Genomic DNA, 26,159 nt, shown 5'->3' with positions numbered 1-26,159 from the left:
AGCACACTTATCTGTTCCTGAGCAGTCCTTAATAAATAAAAACATTGGGAAAATCCTTTCAAACGTCTTTCACCACATTCCAATGTATTTCATATTTCTTATAAACACTTTATCACAGCAGTAAATTAGACATGCTTAAATCCAGATTAGAAATAAATTATATAATAAACAGCTCAGTTTCAGCCAAATCCTCTCACATATCTGAGTGCATATCTGAGCTCATTTATCTCTGTGTGCATAAACAGCAACTGCTTGTTGTACCCTGCGAGGCAGAGAAGATAGTGGGTTGCATCATGCTAATCACCATAATCTAAGTGTGAGGACTACATGAGTCGACTGCTCACTGATATCGCTGCGACATAAATAACCGTGATGCTCTGCTATTTGTGTGCCTGCATATATCCGTGCATAGAGCCCCAAGCTACGAGTGTAGGAAAATGTAATTGAAGCCGAAACACCCGCAGCCTCTGAAGTGTGAACCGTGTTTTCCATTCCCATCACCAATAGCCGTTAGGCTAACCACTAAAAGCTTTCCTTAAATTACTCCAACTACATCAGCACCAACTAATCAACAAGTATTCCCCCTGTAGCATCACACAGAGAGGCTGTTTTTCATGTCATATCAGTCTGTACACAGAATTGAGCTGAGAAGGAAGCACATTTGGTGTGATTCATATAAGACTGAATGCAGCACAGAACAGCAGCGGTGGGGAAACTGAACAATGGCTTTCTCTGAAATGACACGTAACGCTAGAGTAAATCGTCTTAAGGCTGTAGAAAAATTCGGTTTAGGCATAAGTATGCAAAAGGAGGACTGAGCCCTATTCCCGTCGCCCTGAGCTACATTGGGAGATTTCAGGGTGACTGTTCAATACAGTTCAGGATTAAAAGGTTTTGACTCTTATTTTCTTTCTTGTGAGGTGTAAAAACTAACAAAGACTTCAGTGAGAGTGTGTTTCATTTTCGTGGGAAACGTAATGCCGGAACTACTTCCTCTGTTAACAACTTCAAAATGATTAAAAACCTCAGCAGTACAGGGCTATCAGTTGAGATTAGCAAGTTTCTAACTGAGCTATTATTTCATAAGACATTGTCCATTTGAAAGAAACTCAATATTTTCAACAGCTATGATAAAAATAAGCTGGTCTAGTTAAAGCACAAAACTAAGGCATGTACTGATTAAGGAGGAATGAATGATATCCATGCAAATTTCTCCTCTATTCACTTTTATCTGACATAACAAAATACACTGCAGAATTTCCTCAACTCAATTCTATACTAGAAACAAACCTTTCCTACAGTATAGTAGCTAAAGTGATAAGACGGGTTTTTAGATAAACAAATTCAAAAGCTGTGTCCACAGAGACAGACCTTTGTTTCACGTGGATGTCAGGTACATTTACAAAAAAATAGGAAGCCGTGCTATAGGACAGCTTTTTCTCAGACACAGAAATAGAAGAACAGAAATGAAAAAACCCCTGCGACATTTTAAAGTATTGAAGTTACGGTACAACACTGTCATTTTTCTTTGTCCACGAAGGCTCGTGTACATGAATTTTTGACAATACAGCAACACCGTGAACAACTGGAAAATAACAGTTAATGCTAGGATATTTTATTCATTCAGGTCTTATAACATTAGCAAGATGTGAGCGGTGCAGCAAAGAAAAATTAACTTTGAGATGGGTGATTAGGACCAAAACAAATGCAGAGCTAGCGAGAGGCTCTGTCTACATTTGTGTTTTGACCAGAGAAAAATGGACCCAAATCATTGTTTTAATGAATGGCTGTACAGTAGCCCAGCTGCAGGGAACATTGAATGAGTAGAAGCTGGAGGAAGTTGACTGAGCATTGTAATAATATCACTGAAACATGCCTGGAATGCATTTTTCTATTGTGCAAAGGACTGGAGCAATGTGCTGTCACTAAGGGAAGGTGGAAGTAAGCACAGAAGGAGAAAGAGCAATGGGGTGAAGGGCTAAAGGGTGTGTGTGGAATAAAATGTTAACTCCTGAGTGTGGAGCTGCAGCTGAATGCCGTTTTATTATTAAATTATTATTTAATTACTTCTTTAGTCTTTAAAAGGCACTGTTTTTTATTTAACATTCCCAAGATAAAAACCATTTACCTTACAATGATTTAAAAAAGGAGCATACTAAGAGACAAGCAGAAAATTGTGACTAATAAGTGGTTCAGAGCATAAATTAATGAAATTCAATTTTATTTATACAGTCCCAAATCACAACAACAGTTGCTTCAAGGCACTTTATATTGTAAGGTAAAGATACAGAGAAAAACAAAAAAAACCCCAAAATCTTATGACCGCCTATGAGCAAGCGATTTGGGAATGGTGGGAAGGAAAAACTCCCTTTTAACAGGAAGAAACCTCTGGCAGAGCAAGCCTCAGGGAGGGGAGGAAGATGGGACGAAGACACTGTGGAAGAGAATCAGAAATTAATCATAACTAATGATTAAATACAAAGTGCCAGTACAGGTGTTTGACAGATTTATTATTTCCTTGAACTTAGTATGTGTGCAAATGTTGTTAATGTGTACAAAATGGGAACAGGGAAGCAACCTAATCTGTAATACCTCACATGATGTGCAACGCCAAGCACGCAATTCACCTTTTTGTGCTAATCAACCATTTCTTTTTCTTTGCTTCCTTGTGGTTAAACAGGAAGCAAAGGTTTCTTTTTTTTATTAATGTCTGCTTTACATGAAGCTCTGTGAAACCTGAGCGATACCGTCATCAGTTTACCACAAAATGAATTCTTAAAGAAATCCTAAAAATAGCTCTGCAAATGTGCTCCTTTTGCTGCTTAAGGTGGTTTAAGTCAGTTAGGGACATTTTGTTTCATCTTCAGATATGAAAAAGAAAAGGGGTGGGGGGGTGCTCACAGGGGATACTCAGAGTGCTAACAGGGTTTTGTCATAATGTCTCACTAACAGAAGAGTGGTGGAATACAGCTAAGATAAATTAGATCATAGTATATAAACACCAGCACTGGAATTATTATATTTCTGCAGTGCAGACTATTCCGCAATACATGACTATGCAGTCTATAAGCTCACCACTTCCTGTAACCAGCTGGACCTATCAACGGTGGTCAGGATGCGATGGCAGCTTAGCCCAGGAAGATGATCAAACAGAGTCTCTCAGAGAGGTCAAAGCTGTATCCGGTTAGACCCATGGGAGGGCAGGCAGAGGGGATTATCTGAGGACACATTGATCAACCCTTCTACTATATGACTATTCTTAGAGAATGTGCCATGAGTAATGTTTAAACACAGGCTTCCTATCCTGTTTGCATGTAAATGAATAAACTGGCTTAAAAAAAAAAAAAAAAAAAAGAAAGAGAGAGAGAAAAAGAAAAAGAAAAAAGCTGTATTAACCAAGAAGAGATTTGGAAAGTCAATTACTTTCAACATAGACCAATTAACAGCCAACAAGAGACCACAGTTACAAAACACTGGGCTGTTAAGTGCAGAAGTAGTGACTGGTCATTTTTTATAACACATTATGGTCTGACTGTGTAGCTCTACTTCCTGCTTAGAAAATAAAAGAGCTTTAAGGGCTAATCCTACTCTTCTAGCCATCTTGAGAACAGGCAATAATGTACGTTTGGTCTTGGGTTGAAATTTAAAACTAAACTGTATATTAAAAATAAACTAACAGTGTGGCTCTTTGTGAACTCCTACGGCGGAAAATGTCTCGATTGTGCTGCGTAAAGCCAGAAGAGGAAGTAAGTGAAGCAAACAAGGAGGAAGTGCTGACTGTGTCATGTCGATTCTGACCGAATATGGGTTGTCACTGTTAATTAAGTTTTGCTTGGAGTCGACTCACTTTCATCTTACCCTCTTCGACTTTCAACAACGAACCCCCTCTTTTTCCTCTCCTCTGTGACTATGTATGCACCTCGTTTCCACCCGACTCAGCTGCTCCCACAGTCAAAGCCCAAGCGAAAAGTGTTGCTCAACAAACCCAGGCGTGTACTGTGCTACCGCGACTCTGCTTCATCTCTAAAGCTAAACAATCTGCGTGGCTCATGCGTTAGTGGGGGTCTGGATAAATAGAAGCCAAAATCTCCGGGGAGGATACTGCGGAGAAGTCTGCACGACATCGCATCACAGCATATCCACCCACTCTTCATTTGGGGCTCTTATAACACACTTAACATCCTTCACTTTGATTTGAAAATAGCCATAAAGCCCAATCATAGACCCTGAAGTCAATGGCTGACAAGCACTGATGTTGGCTGAAGTTAAAGTGGTGGAGATAACAAGTGTCAGTCGGTCTTGCATTTTCATTTTTCTATTTGAGGCCCATTTTATCCTCAGCTTCTGTTTAACCAAGTTTCTGTTTTATTAGTTTCCTAGCATCTCTCCATCATTGGTCAATTCTATAGCATTTTTAAGTGGGCTGACACCCATTGGTTAGTGTCACTGCCACTGCCTTCTCCTTTGAGACAATGGCAGTCTTTGTGTGTAATGCCTGGCTACTGTGTGTGTGTGTGTCCATTTCCTCTCCTTCAAGCACGATTTTTTCCCTTCTTTCTGCACAGTCTCTTGGTCCAATCAAGCAATGATAAAAACGAATTTCACAGAGAAATTGACACAATGTCTAAAAACAGCTTTATCGCCTCATGTCAAATACAGGAGTGGTTCGCATAGACATTTCCTCTTCTCTCTGGTTGCTTTGGCATTTTTTTGCTTCTATGTCTGCAACATTACGGTCATGGTAGCTGGAAGAAAACAATCTTATTGAGGAACTGAGCAACTAGATGAGGATGTACATCTGACAACTGACTAGATAAAATGATTGCTTAATTTAAAAGAAAAAAAAGAGACTATGTTCAAAGGAAACACCAGGTTACGCCAATGTGTGAAGAAACATTAGAACCATGTATTTCTGATTTAGTTCTGTAAGTGATCAAGTGATCTAGCCTTGGAGGGAAATTTACTCCGATCAACTAAATTTCTACCAAATTTTAGCAACCTGTGTTCGTTTTTATTGCAATAATCAAAATCTGGTGGTAACGATGAGCCCACTTTTAAGCCAGCTTTTTCTCGCTGTCATTCAAGCCGTACAACAAATCCACTTCCTCGTTGCAGGCATATAAATAGTCTAAATCTTCAGTTTCCTTTCACGTATGACTGTAGACTTTTCAGTGCGTTATTACAAAGAGCATGCACAGCAACACTGGAAAAGCAACTATCCACAGAGGGCTACTATGTGAGCCAATTTGCTGCACACTGACTCTGCTCTAGAGGAATTTTTTTTCACAGTGGTGAAGCATTACAGCTTTCCAAAGTAAACCACTAGTGGCTTCTTCAATGACATACATTTTTTGGCTTCTCTCTCTCTCTCTTTGACTGCACGTTTAATCTTATCACAAGTGCTTGGCAAAATTATGTTTTTGCAAACTTTGAAACTTTCAGACTTTTATTTCTATTGTTTTTTTTGTTTGTTTTTTTTTTACTAAGATCAAGTGATAGTCACACTGCTTATTACTGTAACAAAGTTTACAGACTTTAGTAAAGACTACATACTAGTCTTAAATTATGAAGGGTTGAATAAGTTTACCTGATTACTTGATCTTGAAATTTAAAAATTTATAACGCACAACAAATAAAATTTTCCCCAGGTCATACAATAGTAACATGGTTATAGTTACACTCCAGAAAAGTCTGAAAATTAAGAAAATGCCTACAGCAAAGGAGGGCTTAGCACACGGGGTATTACAAAAACAAAAAAAACAAGAAGCTGCCACAGTAATTTCAGTCATCATCCCAAGATGAGCAATGAGCAAGGGTGGGTAGCCCTGATATCATAATTGCGGACTTGTCCATCACAAGTTGTTACAAATTCTCATTTCTTGCATATAAAGACACGGTTCTGACTCTCACAATGACCAAAGTCTACAAAATGTAGTTAATATTCTATTGAGCATGACTTGAATCATCTGTTAAGTGTTTACTGAGGTTACAGAGAAAGGGAGTCGAGGGCCAATTTCCCACAAACTTATACTACTGGAAGTCTTTGTGTAACTGGAAGAGCAACTCCCTGTTGGCCATTAATTTATTATTTTTTTTATTTTATTTTTATTTTTTTTAAATGCAGGTTTACCACATTTGGGTGTTCACGTTTCAAAGCTGGAAGCTGCTTCCATCTTATACATACAGTCTGTGGATTAGCACCAATATAACAAATAAACTACTTTTGATCAACTTCACATATAAGCTTTACTTGGCAGAGATGAACCACCTTGAGATCCCACACTCAGTACAAATATCAAAACGAAGCTTTGAGTATTAAACAGTTATAATAAATGTTAGCCTAGCATTAGCAATTACCTGATAGCAACATTATGCTGTTTGTTATCATTGGTAGAAGGTGGCGGCTATGGCTAATAATAAAATGATGCTTGCAAATGTTATCAGTCCCACCCATCTGTAATGTTAATTAGACAGTGTTAATTTAACAGAATTATATTTTCTTTAATGTCCTAGACTAATGCTAAGAAAAGTCTATCGGAAACTAGATAAAAGGTCGCGGTCAACCTTATCAGCTCTGATCAACAAAGAAATATGGTGCCAGGTCACCAGAAGTACAACACTACCACAGGATAAAATATTGTTGTCTTAGAAAATATATATGCAAACCTTACACGATTCTGTCACTATTTTTCCATTACATAAGACAACTTAAAAACAGTGTTGTTTTGATGTTATTGTTTCTATGGTTCGAAACTTTATTTAGAAAACAATACCTCTTAATTTTTTGTCAATCCACCTCCGGTCTCTGAATCATCCACATACCACTACAACAAAAGATTCATACTGTCAAAATGCTAAAGGTCATCTTGCAGAAATATAGTAGCCTACAGTTGAAACTTGGGTATCGCACTTATTATTTACAAATGTCTTGATGTACAAGTAGATGTACTGTGTCAGGATCCTACATGTTCATTACTACTGATAGCGCCTCCTGTGTTACTGCTGGGATCCACTTTTGTGTCCTATAGAAAACCTGTTTATTCAGTTTGGTGTTTTCTTCACGCTGCGGGGAACCTTCGGGGTTTTTCGATTGGAGTTGGAATTGCCAAGGAGGTGCCTTTATGTGTTGAAGATAATGGAGAAGCATGAATAGTTTTGCCCTATGTGTGGGTAGAACTTGTGCTGTCTTCATTTGACTAAACTAACACATGCATTCTGTAATGTGCATTGTAAAAAAACAAATTATGCCTGGAAAACTTTGCCATGGTTAGTTTCCCAGTTGACATCTAAAGCACATGTGTGCTCAGGCAAAACTACTACCTGTAAGTACAATGTACTTGGTATCAGAATGGGTATTATGTCCTTTGACTATGGTCTCAGGTCACCCATTTTCAAATAACTTAGGGTCCAAAATCTACTGAAGATGGCAGTCTGTCATAACAACACACAAAAAAAAAATCTGCTGCAAGTCATCTTGCAGTAGGCAAGTCATCTTGCCTACTACCAGTGAGAAAAGATATTCTGGACAAAGTCCTTGCAGGCACAAAATCTGACGGCAGTTCATGTCATTTGGAGTGATCTGCTGTAAAAGGAAAAATATTCACATCACAACAAAGTCCAACAGCATTCACCCACAGCATACATGAAACTAAAAGGGCGTCTGTAAATATATACAAAGAAGAAGATCAGCTTCTTCCAGTATAGTCTGCACCTCAAGAAAGGCTGCCAGTTACCACTAACCTCACTTTATACTGAGGTTTTTTTGTTTTTTGTAAAAAAAAAAAAAAAAACACCCCAAAAACAACAAAAACAAAACCCAAATGGAATGTCTTTTCAATAATCTGAGTCTCTCCAAACATAAAGCCATGACAACTCCTTATTTTCGGGACAGACCATACACTTCACTCTGTTTCTAGACAGAGAAATAATACTTCAAGCAAGACAAAAGAAAGAGACAAGCGGGAGGCACCATGTGACTTTTCAAAAAAGTAAAATAAGCTACATGGCGAAACTATGCTCGAGTAGATGGTAGAGATATGGAGGCACAAAAACAAAGCAGCATGCAGGCAGGCAGCTGTAGATTAAGCGCCATTTTGACCACAAACGCTCACATGCTCAAACCACAACACATCTTTCCTCTTGTTTTGATGCTTCTTGAGCTACAGCCAGCCTTGGGGGTGGGAGCAATTGTTCACGCTGTACCTGCATCGTCAGAATTATTCACAATGAACTGCTGCAGTAAGAAGGTTTCACACCTCGAAATTCCCGTTTCAGATGTGCTTCATTGAAGACAATGAACACAGCAGCTCAGCAAGGTTGAGAAAAGCATTTGTACTTGAGAAGGCAAATAATTTATAACATAGACACTGATACGATTAAGATGGGCATCTATTCCATCTATTTCATCCAGTTTTCTCACCTTGGTTGTGAATTCTCCTCATACATGCGTTCCTTGCCCTCCTTGAACAAGCTAATGGTCTGCTTGGTCTTCTTTGTCAGGTTCTCCATGAAGACCCGGAAATACTCATTGTCACCCAAAGTCTCCATTTTGCCCTCGTAACGAGACAAAATGGTGCGCAGGTGCTGGTAGGTGTCTGGCAGCAGGTCCAGGATGTAGGGAGGGCTGTTCTTCAGAGCCAGTTTGGGGTTTTGGCATAGCCGCACCACCTGCAGAAAGGGAGGATGTGAGGGGGAGGGCAAGATACGGTTAGAAAGAGTACATAAGATAAAACTCAAGCTAAAAGATGTGGTAGAAAGTAACTGATGGAAGAGCAGTTAAAAGGACAGAAACAGAAAGATAATCTGCACAATCCATCCCATGTGTCACTATGCATTTTCACTCTCTACATCACTAAGACAGTATTTATATCATACAGAGAATTTCACATAAATTAGCTTCTTCTTGCATTAGAGCACTTATCTTTAGTGCAAAGTAGTGTCTGTGAGCCTAGACAGGAGACGTGCAGAACAGAAAAAGCCAATAAAGTTAAAACGACAAAGAAAGTGTTCCCTAAACACTTTGTGAAGTTAAGAGTAGTCAGAGTGATGAAAGTCTGTATATTATGCAATCGAAAATATAGACAGAGTAGCAAAGTTTAAATACCTTGTGACATCTTAAGTTAGTTTACTTATCACCGTACTATCAGAATGACCTAGATGGCAAACCTACATTAATTATGTAGCTAGTCGCCTGCATTTTTTATTCATTTACTACAGCTACGCAGCATTTCATTTGAAAATATACATTTTTAAACACAACAGACACAGTTGGATGGTGATTTACACTCCCAAGTGTTTATCCAAATTGTGTCACCGGGGACTGAAGTCTAGCTAACACAACAAGCGGGGGATACCCTAGACAGGTAGCCAGTCCATAACATGTCTAACTCAACGAGAGACAGCAGTTTCCACCATTTAATCCAAAACTAAAGCCAATTTATAATCATCAGCCAACTTAACCTTTGTGTCTTTGAACTGTGAGATAAAATTGCACCAACCAGAATAAAACCCATACAATTATGCAGGCTCTGTGAGAGAGTGCAAAGAGCTAACCAGCAGATTTAAACTTTTATGAAGCAATAGCGTTCTGCACCTGCTGCTTCAAAATATGCTAAAAGGGCCTGTGATGTGTCACATGTGGCTTTGACTTCTGACTGAACTTTAAGTAGAAAATGCATGCATATTGTGCATCGTGATTCAACTTTAAGAAAAAGAGATTTAGCTGGTGTAGAGCATAGTCCTAAACCCTACAGTAGCTCTCCTTTTTAAGATATTACTTTTTGTAAACAAGAATTCCTGCACCCTCCCCACCCTCCTTTTGACTAGCATGTTTTAAGCATGTAGTCCCTCTATGCTCCACTTCGTGAGCATGTTTACAGAAGCTGTTAATGTGTTTACACTTCCCCATTTTAATTTGCACATCCTATGCTACTTCTGCCTTACAGACTCAAATTCTCTTTACTTAACATTTGGACATGATTGCCTTGCAAATTTGAAAAACCTCAAGTGAGCAACTTCGGGAACACAAATGCAAACAAAAGCCAAATTTTTTTGACAAACACGAGTGTCTATCTACGAACACCAACTCAACCGAACCGTGAACGCGACAATCATCTGTCACATGGGTTTATAAAACATGTTAACCATGACTGTGGTCATACTTGGGGAACCAAGTTTATGACAACATTGAAGACATTCAGGAGAGCGCATTAACATGTTTCATCCTCAAAAATGTTCAACAAATCTAACTGTAGTGTTGCACTTCGCCGGGTCAATTCATGAATCATTACGAAACACACAGCCAAACATTTTGGGTGTCATGTCCCGATTCCAGCCCGAGCTTATATACATCTGTGTAGCCGGGCTGTCAGCTTCAGTTACTGAACAACTGTATGTCAAAAACAGGACGTGGCTTATTCTTTGCAGACCAGGCCAAATTATTGTCCACTGATCATGTGAAAATGTACGAAAGAGATATGGCAGGAACAGCATTACAAGAATGTCGTTATGAACTTCCTTGCTTCCTCCATTTAAAAGGCATCAGTGTGGCATTGTGGAAGTAATGAGACTTCAAAGAGCTCAAACACTTTGTTTATTAATCATCGTCAATGGAAAAACGAACCTTTTAAGTGTATTACAATTGTTAATGTCTTTTATTTTTAGGCATATGAATCTATGCTGTATAGACTACATTGTTTTACCGTGCAACATATTCCACTATCATGATTCAGAAATTAAAAACTATACAAATATTCATGCATATGTAAAAATAAAAACACCTTGATGATTTGGCTGATAAAAATGACTGAGTCTACCAAACTGAGCCGTGACTGTTGGAGAACTTAAAATTTAAAAAAAAAGAGCCAATATTACCAACAATGTGTCCCAATTCCATTAACCTTCTCCAGGCCTCCAAGCGCTTAGTGCTAACACTGGTACCCAACCCTCAGTCAAACATAATTCATGCATGCGCTGGTACAAGGTCACAACTGCTGAATGCTCTATGTCAGCATGTGTTAAAGCTTCTGACTTGAAGTAAAATGCTGATCCCCTCTGAGCTAAATTACGTTCCCCTGATCTTTCTGTCTCTCTCTCGCTCTCAGGTGATTCTACACCTGGTGTGATTATGTTGATTTTTCCACATGAATGTCAAGGTATTTTACAGGTTGAAGACAAGTTGGAGCTGGTTGAATTTTGGGGGATTTTAGCTGCAAACAGCCATTTTAAGTGCTTTCTCACACAACTTTAGTGAGACAATGTCCCCTAAATGTTTTCAATGTTGAAAGAGTAATAACGATTCCTCACAGCAGGAGGAGGTAATGTGGTATTATGATCAGTGTCTATACGCTAAATAGAGTCAATCCATGTTTTAGGCCAAGCAGCGATCATCGTCTTGCTACACTTGTTTAGTCCCAAAAAGGCATGAAAAAAAAAAATGAAGGGGACGAACGAGCTGTGTAAATGTTAAGTACCTTTCAACTATACACCTCCACACTGGCACACAGTGAACAATGTCTTGTACGCATAAAACTGATTAAAATAAAAAATAAAAAAATAAATAAAAATGACTGTCTTAGATTATGATGTGAAATTCAGGGCTTGATATCGGCCAAAACTGAAAATCTTACTAAACGCATTTCCGTAGCTAATACTTCTGATTTTAGTTTAGAGTATTACTTTACCTAATTAGCCGAAAGGATGTGGCAGTGCAACAACAGAGACAGGAACAGGATCTGATGTTAAACTTGTTTTAAAATAAACCTTTAATGCTGTAGCACTTAATACAGGAAAGCTAAATTAAGAATACTGACTTTACACATTGACACATGCCCCAACTGTAAAACCACGGCCTGATTAGCAATTTGCCTATAAATAAATTGACAATTTTCTTTATCCACCAGAGAAAAAAACAAAACAAAAAACAACCATCTCTTCATCATGAAAAAATAAAGTGATTTGAGCTCTTCGTCGCACTATCACTGAGCATTCAGACAGCACAAAATTGATGTGACAACAGATAAACATTAGCCACTGCAACAGGTACAGGTACAGCAAGTAACAGAGAAATCAGCCTCTCGGTTTTGATCAAAATTTAACTTAGTTCTAGTGGGAGGTGTTTTCAAGGAGTAATTGCGTTATAGTTCTGCAGGTCTTGGTCAGTGGTATCCGTTGGTTTGTGGGTTCACTTTAGATAATACTAAATATATTTCTGCTGCTATTTTACGCAGTCCCATGGAGTAAAATCACTTTGGCACGTGAGGTATAGCTTCTTTTTTTTTTTTTAAGGTAAGATAATCCTTTATTTGGCTGTTTTTCTTCCAGTCAATCAGTTTCTATAAAACCATATTAACATGGCAAAATAATCCCTTCTGTAAACTGCAAGAGCCAGAGTGATAGGTGGCAGGTAGTTTAATGTGTGGCAGATCAGATCAGCAGCCTCCCCCTTCTTTCTTGTTTGGTCTGCATGAGACAAGCTTTCTACAGAAGTGTTGAACATTCACAGAAAACAGGGTGACAATAAAGATCAACGTTTCATTGCCACTTGTGTTCTTGTCTGTGCTAATTGAGGCCCGACTAAGCAAAACACACTTAAATGTGCTAGTAGTTCTGCAAAGGCATCATAGTTTATAATGCCGTCGCGTCGGAAGTTAAGAAACAAAAAAGCCGTGTGTGAATCTCACAGGAAACTGGGGGTCAAACTGTTGCAGGCTTTTTTCCGAGAAGTAAAGCTGTGAGATGACTCTCCCCTGGTAAAGACCATAGCTGGACACGTAAAATGCGTACTTTTCTTGTTCTCTAAACAATTTTCAAGGGTTGACAGACAGCTGACTATAGATTTTTCATAAACGAGCTACAGGAGACACTGTTGCAGTGCTGGGAGCCCTTGTATTTCAATTTCCTGTCACAAAGTCGTTAGATTCAGGTCTTATGTGGCATATTTAAAGAATACTAACTTCCTTGTTAGAGCTAACGATTGTGATATACCTTAAAATATTTAGCCGTGGTCAAACAATGTAACGCTATGCACCGCGGTTTCACAACTAAAGAGTAGTTACCCGAAAGTGTTAACAACCCTGCCAAGTAATAAACTAAGCCTTCCTATGCCAGTTAATATTAAACTGCTACGAAAGTGGCGTGCCACATGACGAACAAAACAAGAGTTCAGGTTATCTGTGAGCTAAAGTTAGCTAACCATATCCTGTACCAGCCTGTTAGCTAACTTAGCAACAACAGACCTTCAGCAGACGAAGATTAGCTAGCTTATCGCAAGTTAGCTACGGTTAGCTAGCAGTCGCTCTAGCCATCCGACGCGTAAGCAAACGCTAACGGCTTAACGTTGACAAACCTTGTCCATTAGTTTCCAGCATTTCTCCACCGTCTTTTTGTCCACGGCCCCGGGCTGGTGATGGGAGTGGAGGTGGTGATGGTGTGGCTGGAAGGCATCCTTCATCATTCCGATTATCCCCCCGCCTTTCTTCAGGTTCCCAGCCATGTTCGGGCTCGGCTAGGGTCGGCCAGAGCGGCAGACAGGCGAGGTGAGGCAGGGCAGGGGGTCAGGGGGACCGAACCGCCGCCTGGAGTTGGTTGGACCGGGCGATGGTGATTCCGTACCCCCTGTGAGGACAGCGCCCGAGCGGCGAATCCGAGCCAGGGTCCGACGGGGGTAAAATGAGGGAGGAAGAGATGACTATTGGATAAAGGCTCCCATCAGTAAATATAACATGATTATTTGGTAGATAAATGTCCAGATTGTGGATAAAACAAGCCCAACGGTCACTCACACCCTGCACAAGTCCCCCTCTGTGCCGCAGCTAGCAAGCTGCGTTGCTCAGCGTCTCCCTCTCTCTCTGCAGGGACCCACGCAGGCTAATTAACGGAGCACCAGACCTGGCTCCTCTCGCCCTCAGCTGGAGGACAATGGCAACGGTTTCTTCGCAGGACTCGAGCGTGTCCTCGCCTCCGTCCAAGCCGCGATGTCGTTCCTCTCTTTTGTCAGCAGCAGCTCTTTTCGGCTGTGCCGTGTCTTCAGGGGAAGTTCAGAGGCTGTGTGACACTGTCAGCACTCCTCTGCGGGCTGCGAGGCTGACGACACAAAGCGCTCAGCGACGACCGAGGAGAGGAAGTTGAACTTAAAGCTGCGAAAGCCTCACGGTCATAGAGGGGAACTAGGGTGAATAAATAATTCTGGGATTTAAACATTGCCCAGCATTTTCTGTTTCCCCCCTCTGACGTGTATGTGCGGCCCTTTCCTGTACGTCCTCTTCCGTTAACCCCCACCCTCTCGTCTCTCTCCCCGCTGCCCAAACCCTAAACTCCCCGCCTTCTTTGTAAAGCGCGTTCTCGATAAATGAATGTAACCGAGCACGCGCGTCTGCCTGTAGAGCATTCATAAAATCTCAGTGAGATGCTGCTGAGTGCATCTCTGAGTTCTCCCAGCTCGGGCCTCGGTAACCCCTAGCAACAAAAGACGCTTTCACATATACTGAAGGCAGCTGGCGCTGTGCGCGTTCCCCAGTCATGTGTGACTGGCTGTTGTAAAAGTCACTCAACTATCAATTAAACCGGACACTTTGTTTTATGGCTGCTCACTCAGCAACCAGTGCACAGCAACAGAGTCTAACCACCATACAGTAAGCGTAGGCCCTCTGTGTGTCTGTGCGTCCGTGGGTTGAACAGGCAGCCTCGCAGCAAGCAAGCAAGCATGTCCCCGAAGAAGAAGACAAAAAAGACCGCAGAGAAAAGTTCAGAAAAATGTAATCGAGATCCTTTTTTTCTTTCGTGACTGCAGATCTTCTATTTCTTACACATATTTCTATGTTGTTACAGGTCAAAATGACGTGGAAGAAAAGCATAGGCACAGTATTCTGGATATAGCCATTCTGCAGGATCACATAGGTGAGCCTTGAAGTTTTATTCTTTTATAAATAATAAAAACAGATTGTATGATTATTACATAAAGGGTCAAACTGAATATGACTCTTAGCAGATCCATTCCTTGTCATGTCTGTTCCCTTTTAAATCACTGATGTCCCATGTTATTGGGTTGTATATAGATTTTAAGTGAGTTATTAAGAGATCAGTCTTTTGGCCCATAAAAGGATGGAAAATAGTAAAAAAAAACCCAAAACATGTAAGTTTTAAAACTTCTAAAAGCAAGACAAGTGGAAATGAAAGCCCACATGTTAAAACTTGACTGCATATTTGGGCATGTTTAATGGATAATTTAGTTTGCATCAATACAAGTTTTGATAAGAAAGTAATTTCCACTTTTGCTTATGAAAACAAACAAACAAAAAACAAAGAAAGCTCCCTCTGGTTTGTACGTTCAATGCCTGCATGTGTTTGTGTGACATCCTGCAGCCTTACAGTGTGAGGCTTTAAGAAGGGTCCAGTCAGACAGAGCTGACCTGAGGAGACGTGTAAGAGACATGGAACAGAAGCTGCAGCGCGAGAGACAAGACCACAGGGACATCTACTGGGGTGGGTACAGACGGGGCACGAATCCAAAATTAGTCCGTCTTTTAATAACCTGATCAAAGTGCGGATCCCTTTGGGAGTGAGGACAAGGGGTGTGTTTGCCGAGGTTAGGGTAATTTTTGAGGAACAAAAAATCTAATTAGCCGGGCGCTTAAGCTGATTGCTGTATTAGCTTTTCAAAGTGAATCAGCAATGAAGTCTGTAATAGCTGACGCAAATGTCATTCTAGACCTCAGTCGCCAGTACAAAACCATGCAGACCGAACTGACCAACAAGGTGAAGAAACTGGAACAGGAAGTCAGCCAACTGAAGGAAGACCTTGGTATGGTCTATCTATATTTAAAGTATAATCAAACAAATGGATCCATATAAGAGTTTACTCTCTGTATTTGTATAGCCCTATCCCAGGAGGAATTGAGTAAAGAGAAAAGTGAGCGTAAGCAAGTGGAGAAGGAGAAGGATGCCATTATAGCAGACCTTCGACAAAAGCTGGACAACATGGAGTCAGACTATGAGAAGATCCTTCATGTGAGTTTCAACACAAGGCAGTTCAAGCACACACTGTGGCAACAATACACATTTGAAAACCTACATGTATACAAAAATACCCATTTGAGGTAACCTTTTGCACAATGTGGGGCAGCTTTGTCTTGTATGTGCAGTTAGGCCAACCCTCAGAGAACTTGATCTCAGAGTTAGTTCCGCCAAAGTCATGGGAAGGTACTAGCACTTCTACTTTGGTCAGACCTGCAGCTTATGTGTGACTCTTGAAAGAGCAGTGTGATGACACCAGTTTCTTGAAAGTCAAGCTCCTGAATGTATGATTGCTTTGAGCAGATAATTCAGTCTAAAATGACAAACTAAGCAAACGCTAATAGAGCCGTCATGGATGTTTTATATGAGTTAAGTGACTTAAAAATGATTCATATGATATTATAATGATGCTGATGAAAACTGTTGCAATTTATGTCTAATAATCTTAGGTCAGAAATACTAAAAAACTAGATGGAGTGTACAGTATAGATGTGGTTTAATTCTTCCCCCATAAAATGACATTTGCAGACTTCCCCGTATCCTCAACGACAAATTTTGACACCTTAGTACGTATCAATAAAGATGTCCTTTTATGACCATTAAAGTAGTTTGGGTTTTTTTTTCCAAGGGTAGCTGCACAGGCAGAGAATGTCCTCACTAACTTCTGATGCAAAGTGAGTAATTTTCTTCTATAAGCAGGCCTGAAATATGGTGCTTAGTTCAGAAAACTTACTACGCCATTACAAACTTTGCAGCATTACGGAACTATCAATGCACACAACACCAGAAATTATGCAATCAACATGACCGAGAAACTGCTGTAAAAAAAGAAGCCACAAATAATACTGTAGAAAAGTATTCGCCCTCTTCCTGATTTCTTTTTTTTTTTTGCATATTTGTGACATTTACATGTTTTAGATTATCAGATTTTAATATTAGACAAAGATGACCAGAGTATATACAAAATACTGTTTTTAAATGATGTGTTTATTTATTATTCAAACCTATGTTAAAAAAAAGGAAGTGCCTCCTAAAGCTAAAAACTGGTCAGGCCGCCTTTGGCAGCAAAAACTGCAAACTGGAGGGATTTTGAGACACTCTTCTTCGCAGAATTATTTTCATTCATCTATATTGGAGGGTTTATAAGTAGGAGTAGTCTATTTAAGGTTGTGCCAAAGCATCTCTGTTGGATTTAAGTCCAGATCTTGACTAGGCCACTCCAAAAGCTTTATTTTGTTTTGTTTTTTAGTTATGATCCTGTCTGTGTACTTGTTGGTGTGTCTACATATCATTGTCCTGGGGTGTGAGAGCAGAATTCATCATTCCATCAATTACAGCAAGTCGTCCAGGTCCTGAAGCCGTAAAGCTGCCCAAAACCATCACACCACAAAACCACGTTTGATTGTTGATATGATGTTCTTTTCATGAAATGCTGTGTTAGTTTTATGCCAGATGTAATAGGGAACCTCCAAAAAGTTCAGCTTTTGTCTCGTCAATCCACAGAAAAATGTTCAAAAAGCCCTTGGGGTTCATCAAGATGTCGCTTGGCAAATGTGATATGAGCCCCTCCTTTTTCAGCAGTGGTTTTCTCCTTTGGATGCCATTTTTGCCCAATCTGTTTTTATTGTTGAATCACGAATTCTGACCATAGCTGAGGCAAGTGAGGCCTGCGTTTTTTTTTATGTTGTTCTGGGTTCTTCTGTGACCTGGATGAGTCATCGAAGTGCTTTTTTTGGTAGACCTGCCACTCCTGGTAATGTACAACCCTGTTCCAAGTTTTCTCGATAAAGTTTTTTTCCATAAAGTCCTAAAGCCTTATAATGGATTTGTAACCCTTTCTAGACTGATAGATGTCAATCACTTTGTTTCTCAGTTGTTTTCTGCCAATTGTGGCATTTGCCTTGCCATCTGCCTTTTAGCCTGCTACATTTTGTCAGACAGGTTCTTGTTACTTGATTCAGTAGCTATGTCAGCAATTTAAACTGGGTGTGGTAGGTGAAACTGAACTCAGCTTTTTGTTTGGGTTATGCTCATCTAATATTAGAGTTTGTTTTATGACCCGAAACATTTAAGTGAGACAAATATGAAAAAAAAAAAAAAAAACTCCCAGGAAGTGGGCAAACACTTCCTGGGAGTTTTTTCCATTAAGATGTAATGGATGAGGAATGGGGTCATTGTTGACCTTTTCACTAGCGCCCTAGTCTGACTGGCTGGCTACAGACAGTGCATGCAAATTTTCAGCGCTCAGATCTTCAAAGGTAAGTGGTCAAGCATAGAGCCCTGTTCGAGGGCTCAGCCTGTGATCGCAGAGATAGGATTTTAATATGTAATTAACATTATTCCTCTCTTCCCAAGTATGACACAGAATCTAATTAAACCTCTTTCAGTGCACCCTTACAACTCATCAGTGATAAAGGTAGTTAAGAAGGGAGGGAAATCAGGTTGGACAAGTCGGTGACTTGAAGGGAAAATCTTAGCTTGCATTTTAATGCTGCCCATGTTTTCTGCAGGAGACTCTCGACAGCCTGGGTTCCCAGCTGTCTGCAACTCGACAGGGTTGGAAAGACGAAAGCGCAACTCTTCATCAAAAGTACAAGGAGCTGCTCTCTGAATTTGGCCTAAATGCACTGGATCTTTAAAATACAGGAGTCTGACATATACAGTAAGAACAGCAGCTATTGCTCAGTGAGATGTGTTTGTTTAATGCTGTAGCTACAGCACTGACTCTGTTTGATCTGCTAGAGTGCTGTGTATGGCTCACCTGTAACTGTATGGATGTTAATGTATATTTTACCAGCAGAATACAGAATAGGAAGTAGATCACCATGTAGTGCCATGTAGCGCCCACTAGATGTAGCAAATGACTGCTTGTGGTCAGGAAGATGGTGGCCACTGACACTCAGTTGCTATTAGAGCATTACAGTGTGTATACTGTATTTTATATGAATATTAGTAGTACAGTAAGTATTTTGTTGTTTATATAGAAGAGCGCAAAATCCAAAAAAGCTGCATAAAACATTTGGGGGTTACAATAAAGTGGTGAAAATGAATAAAGCTGTTGGTGAAAAAACTGTAACTATTGTGATTTCACAACAAGTATGCATGCTAGCAGAGATGGCAGTGTAGATAGAGTTCTCTGTGGCAGCCTTTGAGAGGCCAAATATGGTAAAAGACAACGAGGGAGACGTGAAACAAATGCACGATATAAAGAAAACCACAACTAATGCTCAGTATCAAGCAGATTAATACTAAGCAATAACAAGAGAAAGGCAAGGGGGGGGGGGGGGGGAATTAATCATGCAGGAAATATGATTCAGCTGCCCCGCATCAATAAAACCTGACTTTCCCTGCAGGGAGCGAGATAAACACATTTTATTTTCAAGGCTGTCACTTGTGCATCTTTTTTCGTGGCCCAGTGCATTTTTTTAGTCTCTCATCTGTGGGGTAATGAATCATTTACTCGGGGATTAAGATAATTCTGTGCTCTGACGGCCAATTAACGCAGGAACTCAAGAGGCCTTTATCAGAAAACCAATATTTCCTCCTCACACCACCAGGAGCTGTTGCCCGTTTCAGTTTGTTTAGGGCTTAATGGGGTCGACTGCAGTAGTTAAAATGAGAACGGCATAGAGCACCTGTTAGTGGAGGTGCAGAAAAATAACAATTGGCACATTGTGCCTTATCTTCCCATAGTGGAAATGTTATGAGCCCTGCAGCAGTCAGTGATGTAAGATGTATTAGCAAGCACTGATAAGTCAAATACAGTTTAAGCATCAAAAAGAAAAAAATATTTGTATTACATAGAATACTGTGCAAAAGTCTTGAGCTACCCCCATATTTTTGGCATTTTCCTTCCTAGGAGTCAAATTTATATTAAAAGTGGTCTTGAGCAATATTTCTCCAGGCTTTCTGAAGGTCCTTAGAGTTTTTCTTTGGACTTTAGCTGCTTTTTCACTCATTTTCAATCTAGTCCATTTTCAGCAGACTGTTGTTTTGTTTGTAAAGCCACTTAAGACTGAACCACAAATCATTTAATCACAAAATTTGTTCCCATTTCTTCAAATTGCTGAAAAGATGCTAAAGATACTAAAGTTTGACAGGGATAAAATAGTATTTTATTAGCCAATAAGTTGATCCCTAAAGAGCTATTAGCTGAAAACACTGCATATGTCTGCATGTGTAGTGTGTCCTTAAAAACTGGAGAAATGGTGGCCCTTCAGTAGATCCATCTGTTGTTTGCTAAAGCCTCAACAGAAACGATCTCAGTGGAAGGGTGGCTGTCAAGTAGTCATTTTTAAAGAAGGGAAAGAGGGAGATGAGTCTGAGGTATGGAATGAAAATCAGAGGCAACAGGTCTTTATAGAGAGATGAGTCCAAATTTGAAACTGTTGGTAGAACAGTGAATGTCTACAGCCATCTGTGAAACATGCAGGAGTCATGGATTGGGGCTGAATTTCAGCCAGTGGTGTTGGGAATCTTGTCATGTATGAAGGGAGAGAAGTACTTTCACATTTTGAATCCCCATTCAATACCATCTGGAAAGCATCTGATTAGAAGTAGCTTCACTTTTCGGCATGAGAATGATCCTAAACGCACTGCCAACGCAGTAAAAGCATACCTGGACAGAAAAACACAAAATGGAACACTATCAGTCATGGATTGGCCTCCCCAGAAGCAGTGTGGGATCATACTGACAGAGGAACAAAAGGCAGCCAACATCCAATTTAGAGCTTTGTATGGCCAATACATGCACAACATTTAGACCAATGTACTTCATATATATGTATGTATATATATATCTATATCTATATAGATATATATATATATATATATATATAGATATGTGTGTATATATATATATATATAGATAGATAGATAGATAGATAGATATGTGTGTGTATATATATATATATATATATATATATAAATACTAGTAATTGCTAGTACTATATATCATTAGCCCATTAATAGGTGCATCTTTTCCCTGTGGGTTTACCTTTCTCTATACATTCTCTAGCAGGCAGAACAAACGTACCATTTTTGTCCTCCGTGAACACGATTAATGAACAGATTCTAATTTGAACTCTGGCACCGGAGCATTCGCCCAAAGACAAACGATGCTGTGCAAATGATGGAGCCATTACAGAAATGGACTGATATTTATCTTTGTCATTGAAACCTTCATCCAGGGTCAGGAAAGACCAGCGATCTGGCCAAAACAAATGACTTTTGTAACTCACTATTAGCAAAAATCAAAATCCCGCCTGGTTTTTGTTATTAAGTACCCACGTGACGGATTTCTGTAAGAACAGGATTCTACTTTCATTTTTCTGGTGGGTATGTGACAAAGAGCGCTGTCGGCTACGCTTCCACTGGAATTTGACTTGGCTGTGTACCACCTTTGTCAAGTATGTGGGTAACAATACAGCAAAATGTCAAGGCTGTGATTTCCTGTGTTGCCAAGAGCATGAGAGAAATCACATAGGACAAAAAAAAAAAAATACAAAACGCACGCTCTCTCTAACCCACCCACTCGCACACAAATAGGTGATCAGTGCCTCCTCTTCTGTGAGGCATCGATCAAGGCAGGAGTGAAAAGTGAGGGAACAAACACAAAGGAAATGAAGCTCCATTTTATTTCTCTGAAAGACAAACAATGTCAAGATGTCTTGGTCAATATGTTCAACAACTGTCAGCGAACAAAAGGCTGTATAACAGCCCTGACAGCGTCTCACCTTATAGAGAATTTCTGCACTCTGAATACCTTTTCTTTGAGCACACAACAACAAGAAGCCTTCTGCAAATGATTGCAATCACTTAATTGCAAATAATAAAAGCAGCAGGAAAGCACTTACTAAAAAATGTGTAGCAGTGCCTTTCTGTCTTGAATACTGTTATGAATACTGCCAGGAAAAAGCAATTGTTTGACAGAGGGATGCAATATTAGCAGAATTAAAATGAATAGATTCAATAATTACCATTTTAAAAAGGCAGTAAAGTCATACTAAATGCAACAGTATAGACAATATATATATATATTTTAAATAATCTCAATATCTCAAAATGTTATAGACAGGTTCCCCCCCAAAAAGAAGCAAAAAACAAACATGGAACAAGCTATTCTTCCAAGTGTATGTGGATGTTAGCTGTTAGGGTGACTACACGGTACACTGTAATTCCTTAATCCTTGCACGACAGCAATCAACTACAAGGAAACTGGTATTGCTATGTGCTACAGCTGGGTGAGCTCGAGGAGTGAAGTAGATTGTTCACCCACCTCTGCAGGCACTCAATGCTCATCATGTGCTCCATAAATCCAACAGCAGCTAGGCAGAGGGTGGGTAGAGATGCGCTTAATTCATGAACCTGGAGCACCAGGGGTAAAAAGAAAAAGCACAAGCACGATAAAATAAAGTTGACACAGCTGTGACATACAGGTGGCGGTGAGTGTTTAGTGTGTCACGCTTTTAATGCATGTGTGTGCGAGCTGTGGGTGGTGACAAACTGAAAAGAAAACTTGTCATCTCTAACGCTGCAATGGGAAGATTGTGAGGCAGGCACTCGAGGAGGAGAGGAGAGGAGAGGGAGATGCAGTCTGAATTCAAGTATAAATCAGACCAAGGGTGTTGTGTGGCGTTCAATCACTGTCCCGAGGAGACGGAAATATCCACTGAAAAATCACAGTGATAGATGGGCTACGAGTGAGTGGACGCTTATACAGCACATGAGCGAGCTGTTAAACTCATTAGCCTCTGTTAGACTGCCTGCCCACACAAATTCTCAGCTGTTCAAAGGATTCACGAGTGAGCAGACGTTAATTCAGTTATGGGGGAGAAACGAGATGTGGGTGCATCAGATCCTTCTGGTTCACTCGATAGTTTTTCTGTGTACTCATCCAGAAACCCATACGTCCCTGATGCTTCTCTGCATGCGTATATGTCACAACAAAGCAGCTGCGTGCTCTGCATATTTCTCCCGGTTGTATAATGCCCCCCTCCTCACCTAAAACAAACCCCCAAAAAACAAAAAAATAGAAAGAAAGCGCACTCAGAAGCTATTTAGCATGACATATCTAAACAGCCCAGAAGGTCAAATACATCACAGCAGAAAAAAAACAAAGGAGACAAAGCCAGCAATCCCAGAGAATTGAGGTTGTTTTAAGAAATGTATTTATAATGGAATAAAAATGTCAACATAAGAAAAATAAAGCATATAAAACATAGCAGCCAAACCGAGCCGTCTCTCTCAGTGGTCTCCCAGAGAAGGTCGCCCAGTGTTTCTGTGGGATTTGTTTTAATTCTTACTCTACTGCTCTTCGTGCCTTTAAGGTAATTGGCAATCTCATTCCAACTACGCTTGATTTAGCACCCCCTGTAAATGTTTTGAGTGTTTAAGAAGTTAGCACTGAGAGCAGCGAGAGCCTTCAAACTCTCACGAGTTTCTTAGGGACATTCAGCAAATGGATAGAAATACCTTTCATTAAAAAAAAACGATGAATTGTGGGTCTTCTTTCTTTGCCATCTGCTTGGCAATTTGATTTAAACCTGTTATTATATATGGAGCTACAGAAAGTGTACATTAACTGTTTGTGAGGATCCTGGGAATGACTCTGCATGGTGTGTGTCTGTGTGTGTTTAAATGTTTCCATTAAATCACTGCACACACCTAAGTGCGCATCTCTTTGTCCTATGAACATAATGAACACCAAATGAGTTTACTTCTGCAATAATAAAACACACATTACCGGGCACCTCCATGATTATATCGATGATTATACTGTAAATACACACAATTCTGTGGGTCGATAACACAGCAGCTTCTTACTGGGGGATTAGATGTACTGTATTTGAAGATGTGCAGAGTTTGGTGCCATGAATATGAAATGTTCATTTAAACGACAGAGTGATCAAAATATGTTGCGTTCTACTACAGGATGATAAATGATAATATGCATGAATTTCCAAGCATGAAAACCTGCAGATGAAAAAGGATGAAGGCAGAAAGCATTCGTGGCTAATAAAAGAACAAGGGACGCTGCAGCGGTACCTTTAAGCTGTGTCGAGTTGGCAGCCTGGTTTTGAGGGATGGTGATTGACAGAACCTGATGGGCAGATTTAAAATGATGGGCACATCAAAGATAAGCAAGAAGCGGAACAGACAGCTGGATGACCGTTGATTCTCGCTGTGAAACGGTCGGGCTATCGTACAGAAACACCTTCAAACCAGCCGGTACAGCAGGAAAATAAGCCACATGTCTCTGTAATGCGAGCAGAAAGTGCGGCGATTTTAAGACTCGTGCTGCTGGTGGTAGATTCTCATTACTTCACTTCTTCAAGTTATGGCTGACGCAAAGCAAATCAAGGTAACTGACTTTAATCATTTCAAATACTTTAGTAGTGGGGAAAGGAAAAATAAGAGTGTTTCAGCTCCTCCTGCATCACTTTGCATTAAATATCCGCCACGTTTTAGCCTGGTTAATGTATTCTAAGTTTGGTTTGGGGTTTTTTCACAAAAATTATAGTATCAAAATGTCAGAGTGCACCCAGGCTGTCTCCTCCGAGCAGTGTGTAAAATATCACTTTCAATAAAAGTTTAACTGCGCTGACATTTAAAACAAGCCAAGACAAATGCTGATATAAAAATCCCTTCACTCTACCGAGGACTTTGTTTTTGGTTGGTTCTAATATATGCTGGGTTTGATACACATACTGAATATGTAAGCTGGAAAAAAAAGAAAAAAATGATGTCTTATAACTTACAATGGATATATTTGTAAGCAAGAGAGCATAAAGGGGACTGGTGCAAGTACAAGAAATGTGTCAGATATGGAGGACAGATGGAGGAGAAAGTAATGTCAGTGCACAGAAGAGGGATGATATAAGAGGATGTCTCTGTGCATGTACGTTTGTGTGCGCAGAGACATCATGTTTTTAAGCAGGTATTCAAAAGAGAAAATCCTTCTTTAAGTTGACTTGACTACCCTAGAACCACTTCAGGATGACTCATTCAGTGAGCACTGGCCAACACCTCTGGACATGCATCACTGTCTTTCAGAGATCCCAACAGTTAAAACATTTTTTAATAGAATATCACTACTATAAAAGGAGTCTTTGTGTCCGCATGTCTGTCCTTTTGTTTTCTATGTTCACATGAGTTTGCCGTCGTCTCAAGGCTGTGGTGCTTTCTTCAGCCACAAGATGATGCTTGTGGTTTTTGGCACTTTCAAAACAAAAGAACGTGAAGGTTGACCTTGCCTTAATCTGTCCATCTCTGCAGCTCTTCAGAGGCAATATACGTTCCTAGAGTAAATTGTCAGATAAAAAAAGGACCTTGTTTAAAGTTTTTGTTTTTTTTTAACAATAGAATAACAATATTCAGTACTGATAATCCAACAGAGGACAGAAATAATTTAAAAAGGAAAGAAAAGAAACAGCACAATGATAAATGACTGGAAATACTGCATAGTACAAATGCCCCGTAGCTGTTTTTGTCTGTCCTGTTTTACACGGTACAGAGGGCCACCAGGGACAGACCACAACGAGACAGACTCATCAGTTTTTCCTATGACCAAGGAAAAAATTCGCCCAAGGAGAGATTCCAAAAACTCACTGCTGGCGGTTGCCTCAGGGGTAAAAGAAAGTCCACAGCATTGTCCTGTCCTTTAAGGATAAACTCTGGATGGCAGAATTAAAATGCCACATGATCTTTGATCCCTGGAAAGAAGAGAGGGAGTCCTGCTGGAATTGTGGGGCGTTATTCAGGTTCACTGCTATTTGTGGTCTTGTCCCACTCTATGCTCTCCTCACTGTGAGTGGGAGATGGGAGGGCCCCTGGGCCCCCTGTGGGGCGCATCCTCAGTCCTTGGAAGCGTCTGCACTCGGGACAAATGCGGATGTGGCTGCACCCCCTCGCGACCAGGGCAGCCTCCTGCGCCAGTCTGTGGGAAAGGGGTTCAGGCAGTCCCGTGCCCCCGCACAGTTTTCCGTTGCTGAGGCTGACAGCGGCAGCTCGCGCCCGACGTTCCTCCAGAGGTAAGGGCCGTGGCCGCAGCATCGACGCTGCCCGGCGGCGCCTCGCCTGCAGGCTGTCGCGACACAGAACGATCCCCTGGAGCTCCCGCAGCATCTCCTCACACACTGACTGCTGCA

The 26,159-nt window shown here is 40.4% G+C and overlaps 3 protein-coding genes across 6 annotated transcripts in view; 1 reads left to right on the top strand and 2 right to left on the bottom strand.

Moving 5' to 3' along the window:
- Positions 1 to 13,492, bottom strand: part of cbl (Cbl proto-oncogene) — a 35,488-nt gene extending 21,996 nt beyond the window's left edge. The window contains exons 1-2 of the mRNA XM_085184591.1: positions 13,346 to 13,492; positions 8,420 to 8,667 (exon numbers count right to left, since the gene is read on the bottom strand). Coding sequence (XP_085040717.1) covers positions 8,420 to 8,667; positions 13,346 to 13,492 — 395 coding nt within the window. The remainder of the gene's footprint in view (positions 1 to 8,419; positions 8,668 to 13,345) is intronic.
- An 890-nt stretch (positions 13,493 to 14,382) lies between these two features.
- On the top strand, positions 14,383 to 19,289 carry drc12 (dynein regulatory complex subunit 12 homolog). 2 transcript variants are annotated; one of them, XM_085184600.1, is made up of 6 exons: positions 14,383 to 14,753; positions 14,827 to 14,895; positions 15,361 to 15,480; positions 15,707 to 15,799; positions 15,875 to 16,005; positions 18,522 to 19,289. In XM_085184600.1, exons 1-6 carry the CDS (start codon positions 14,702 to 14,704, stop codon positions 18,648 to 18,650), a joined length of 594 nt encoding a protein of 197 aa, XP_085040726.1. In that variant the 5' UTR covers positions 14,383 to 14,701; the 3' UTR covers positions 18,651 to 19,289. The 2 variants fall into 2 exon arrangements, with proteins under 2 accessions (XP_085040726.1, XP_085040727.1); XM_085184601.1 differs by lacking the exon at positions 15,361 to 15,480.
- A 1,666-nt stretch (positions 19,290 to 20,955) lies between these two features.
- grik4 (glutamate receptor, ionotropic, kainate 4) overlaps positions 20,956 to 26,159 on the bottom strand; it is a 347,454-nt gene continuing 342,250 nt past the window's right edge. For 2 of the 3 annotated variants that reach the window (XM_085184287.1, XM_085184286.1), the window contains one exon: positions 20,956 to 26,154. In XM_085184287.1, coding sequence (XP_085040413.1) covers positions 25,765 to 26,154 — 390 coding nt within the window. In that variant the 3' untranslated portion in view covers positions 20,956 to 25,764. The remainder of the gene's footprint in view (positions 26,155 to 26,159) is intronic. The other variant, XM_085184288.1, reaches the window with a different exon arrangement.

This window comes from Neolamprologus multifasciatus, chromosome 14, assembly GCF_963576455.1.
Source record: "Neolamprologus multifasciatus chromosome 14, fNeoMul1.2, whole genome shotgun sequence".
Taxonomy (NCBI): domain Eukaryota; kingdom Metazoa; phylum Chordata; class Actinopteri; order Cichliformes; family Cichlidae; genus Neolamprologus; species Neolamprologus multifasciatus.
Note: the sequence above shows the minus strand (reverse complement) of the source record. Positions and strands in the feature narration are given on the sequence as shown.

Excerpts from the sequence above, each read along its gene's own strand:
- drc12 (XM_085184600.1), top strand. The coding sequence starts at position 14,702 with ATGTCCCCGAAGAAGAAGACAAAAAAGACCGCAGAGAAAAGTTCAGAA. Across the intron at positions 15,481-15,706 it reads CCACAGGGACATCTACTGGG|ACCTCAGTCGCCAGTACAAA; the intron begins GTGGGTACAGAC and ends ATGTCATTCTAG. Across the intron at positions 15,800-15,874 it reads CCAACTGAAGGAAGACCTTG|CCCTATCCCAGGAGGAATTG; the intron begins GTATGGTCTATC and ends GTATTTGTATAG.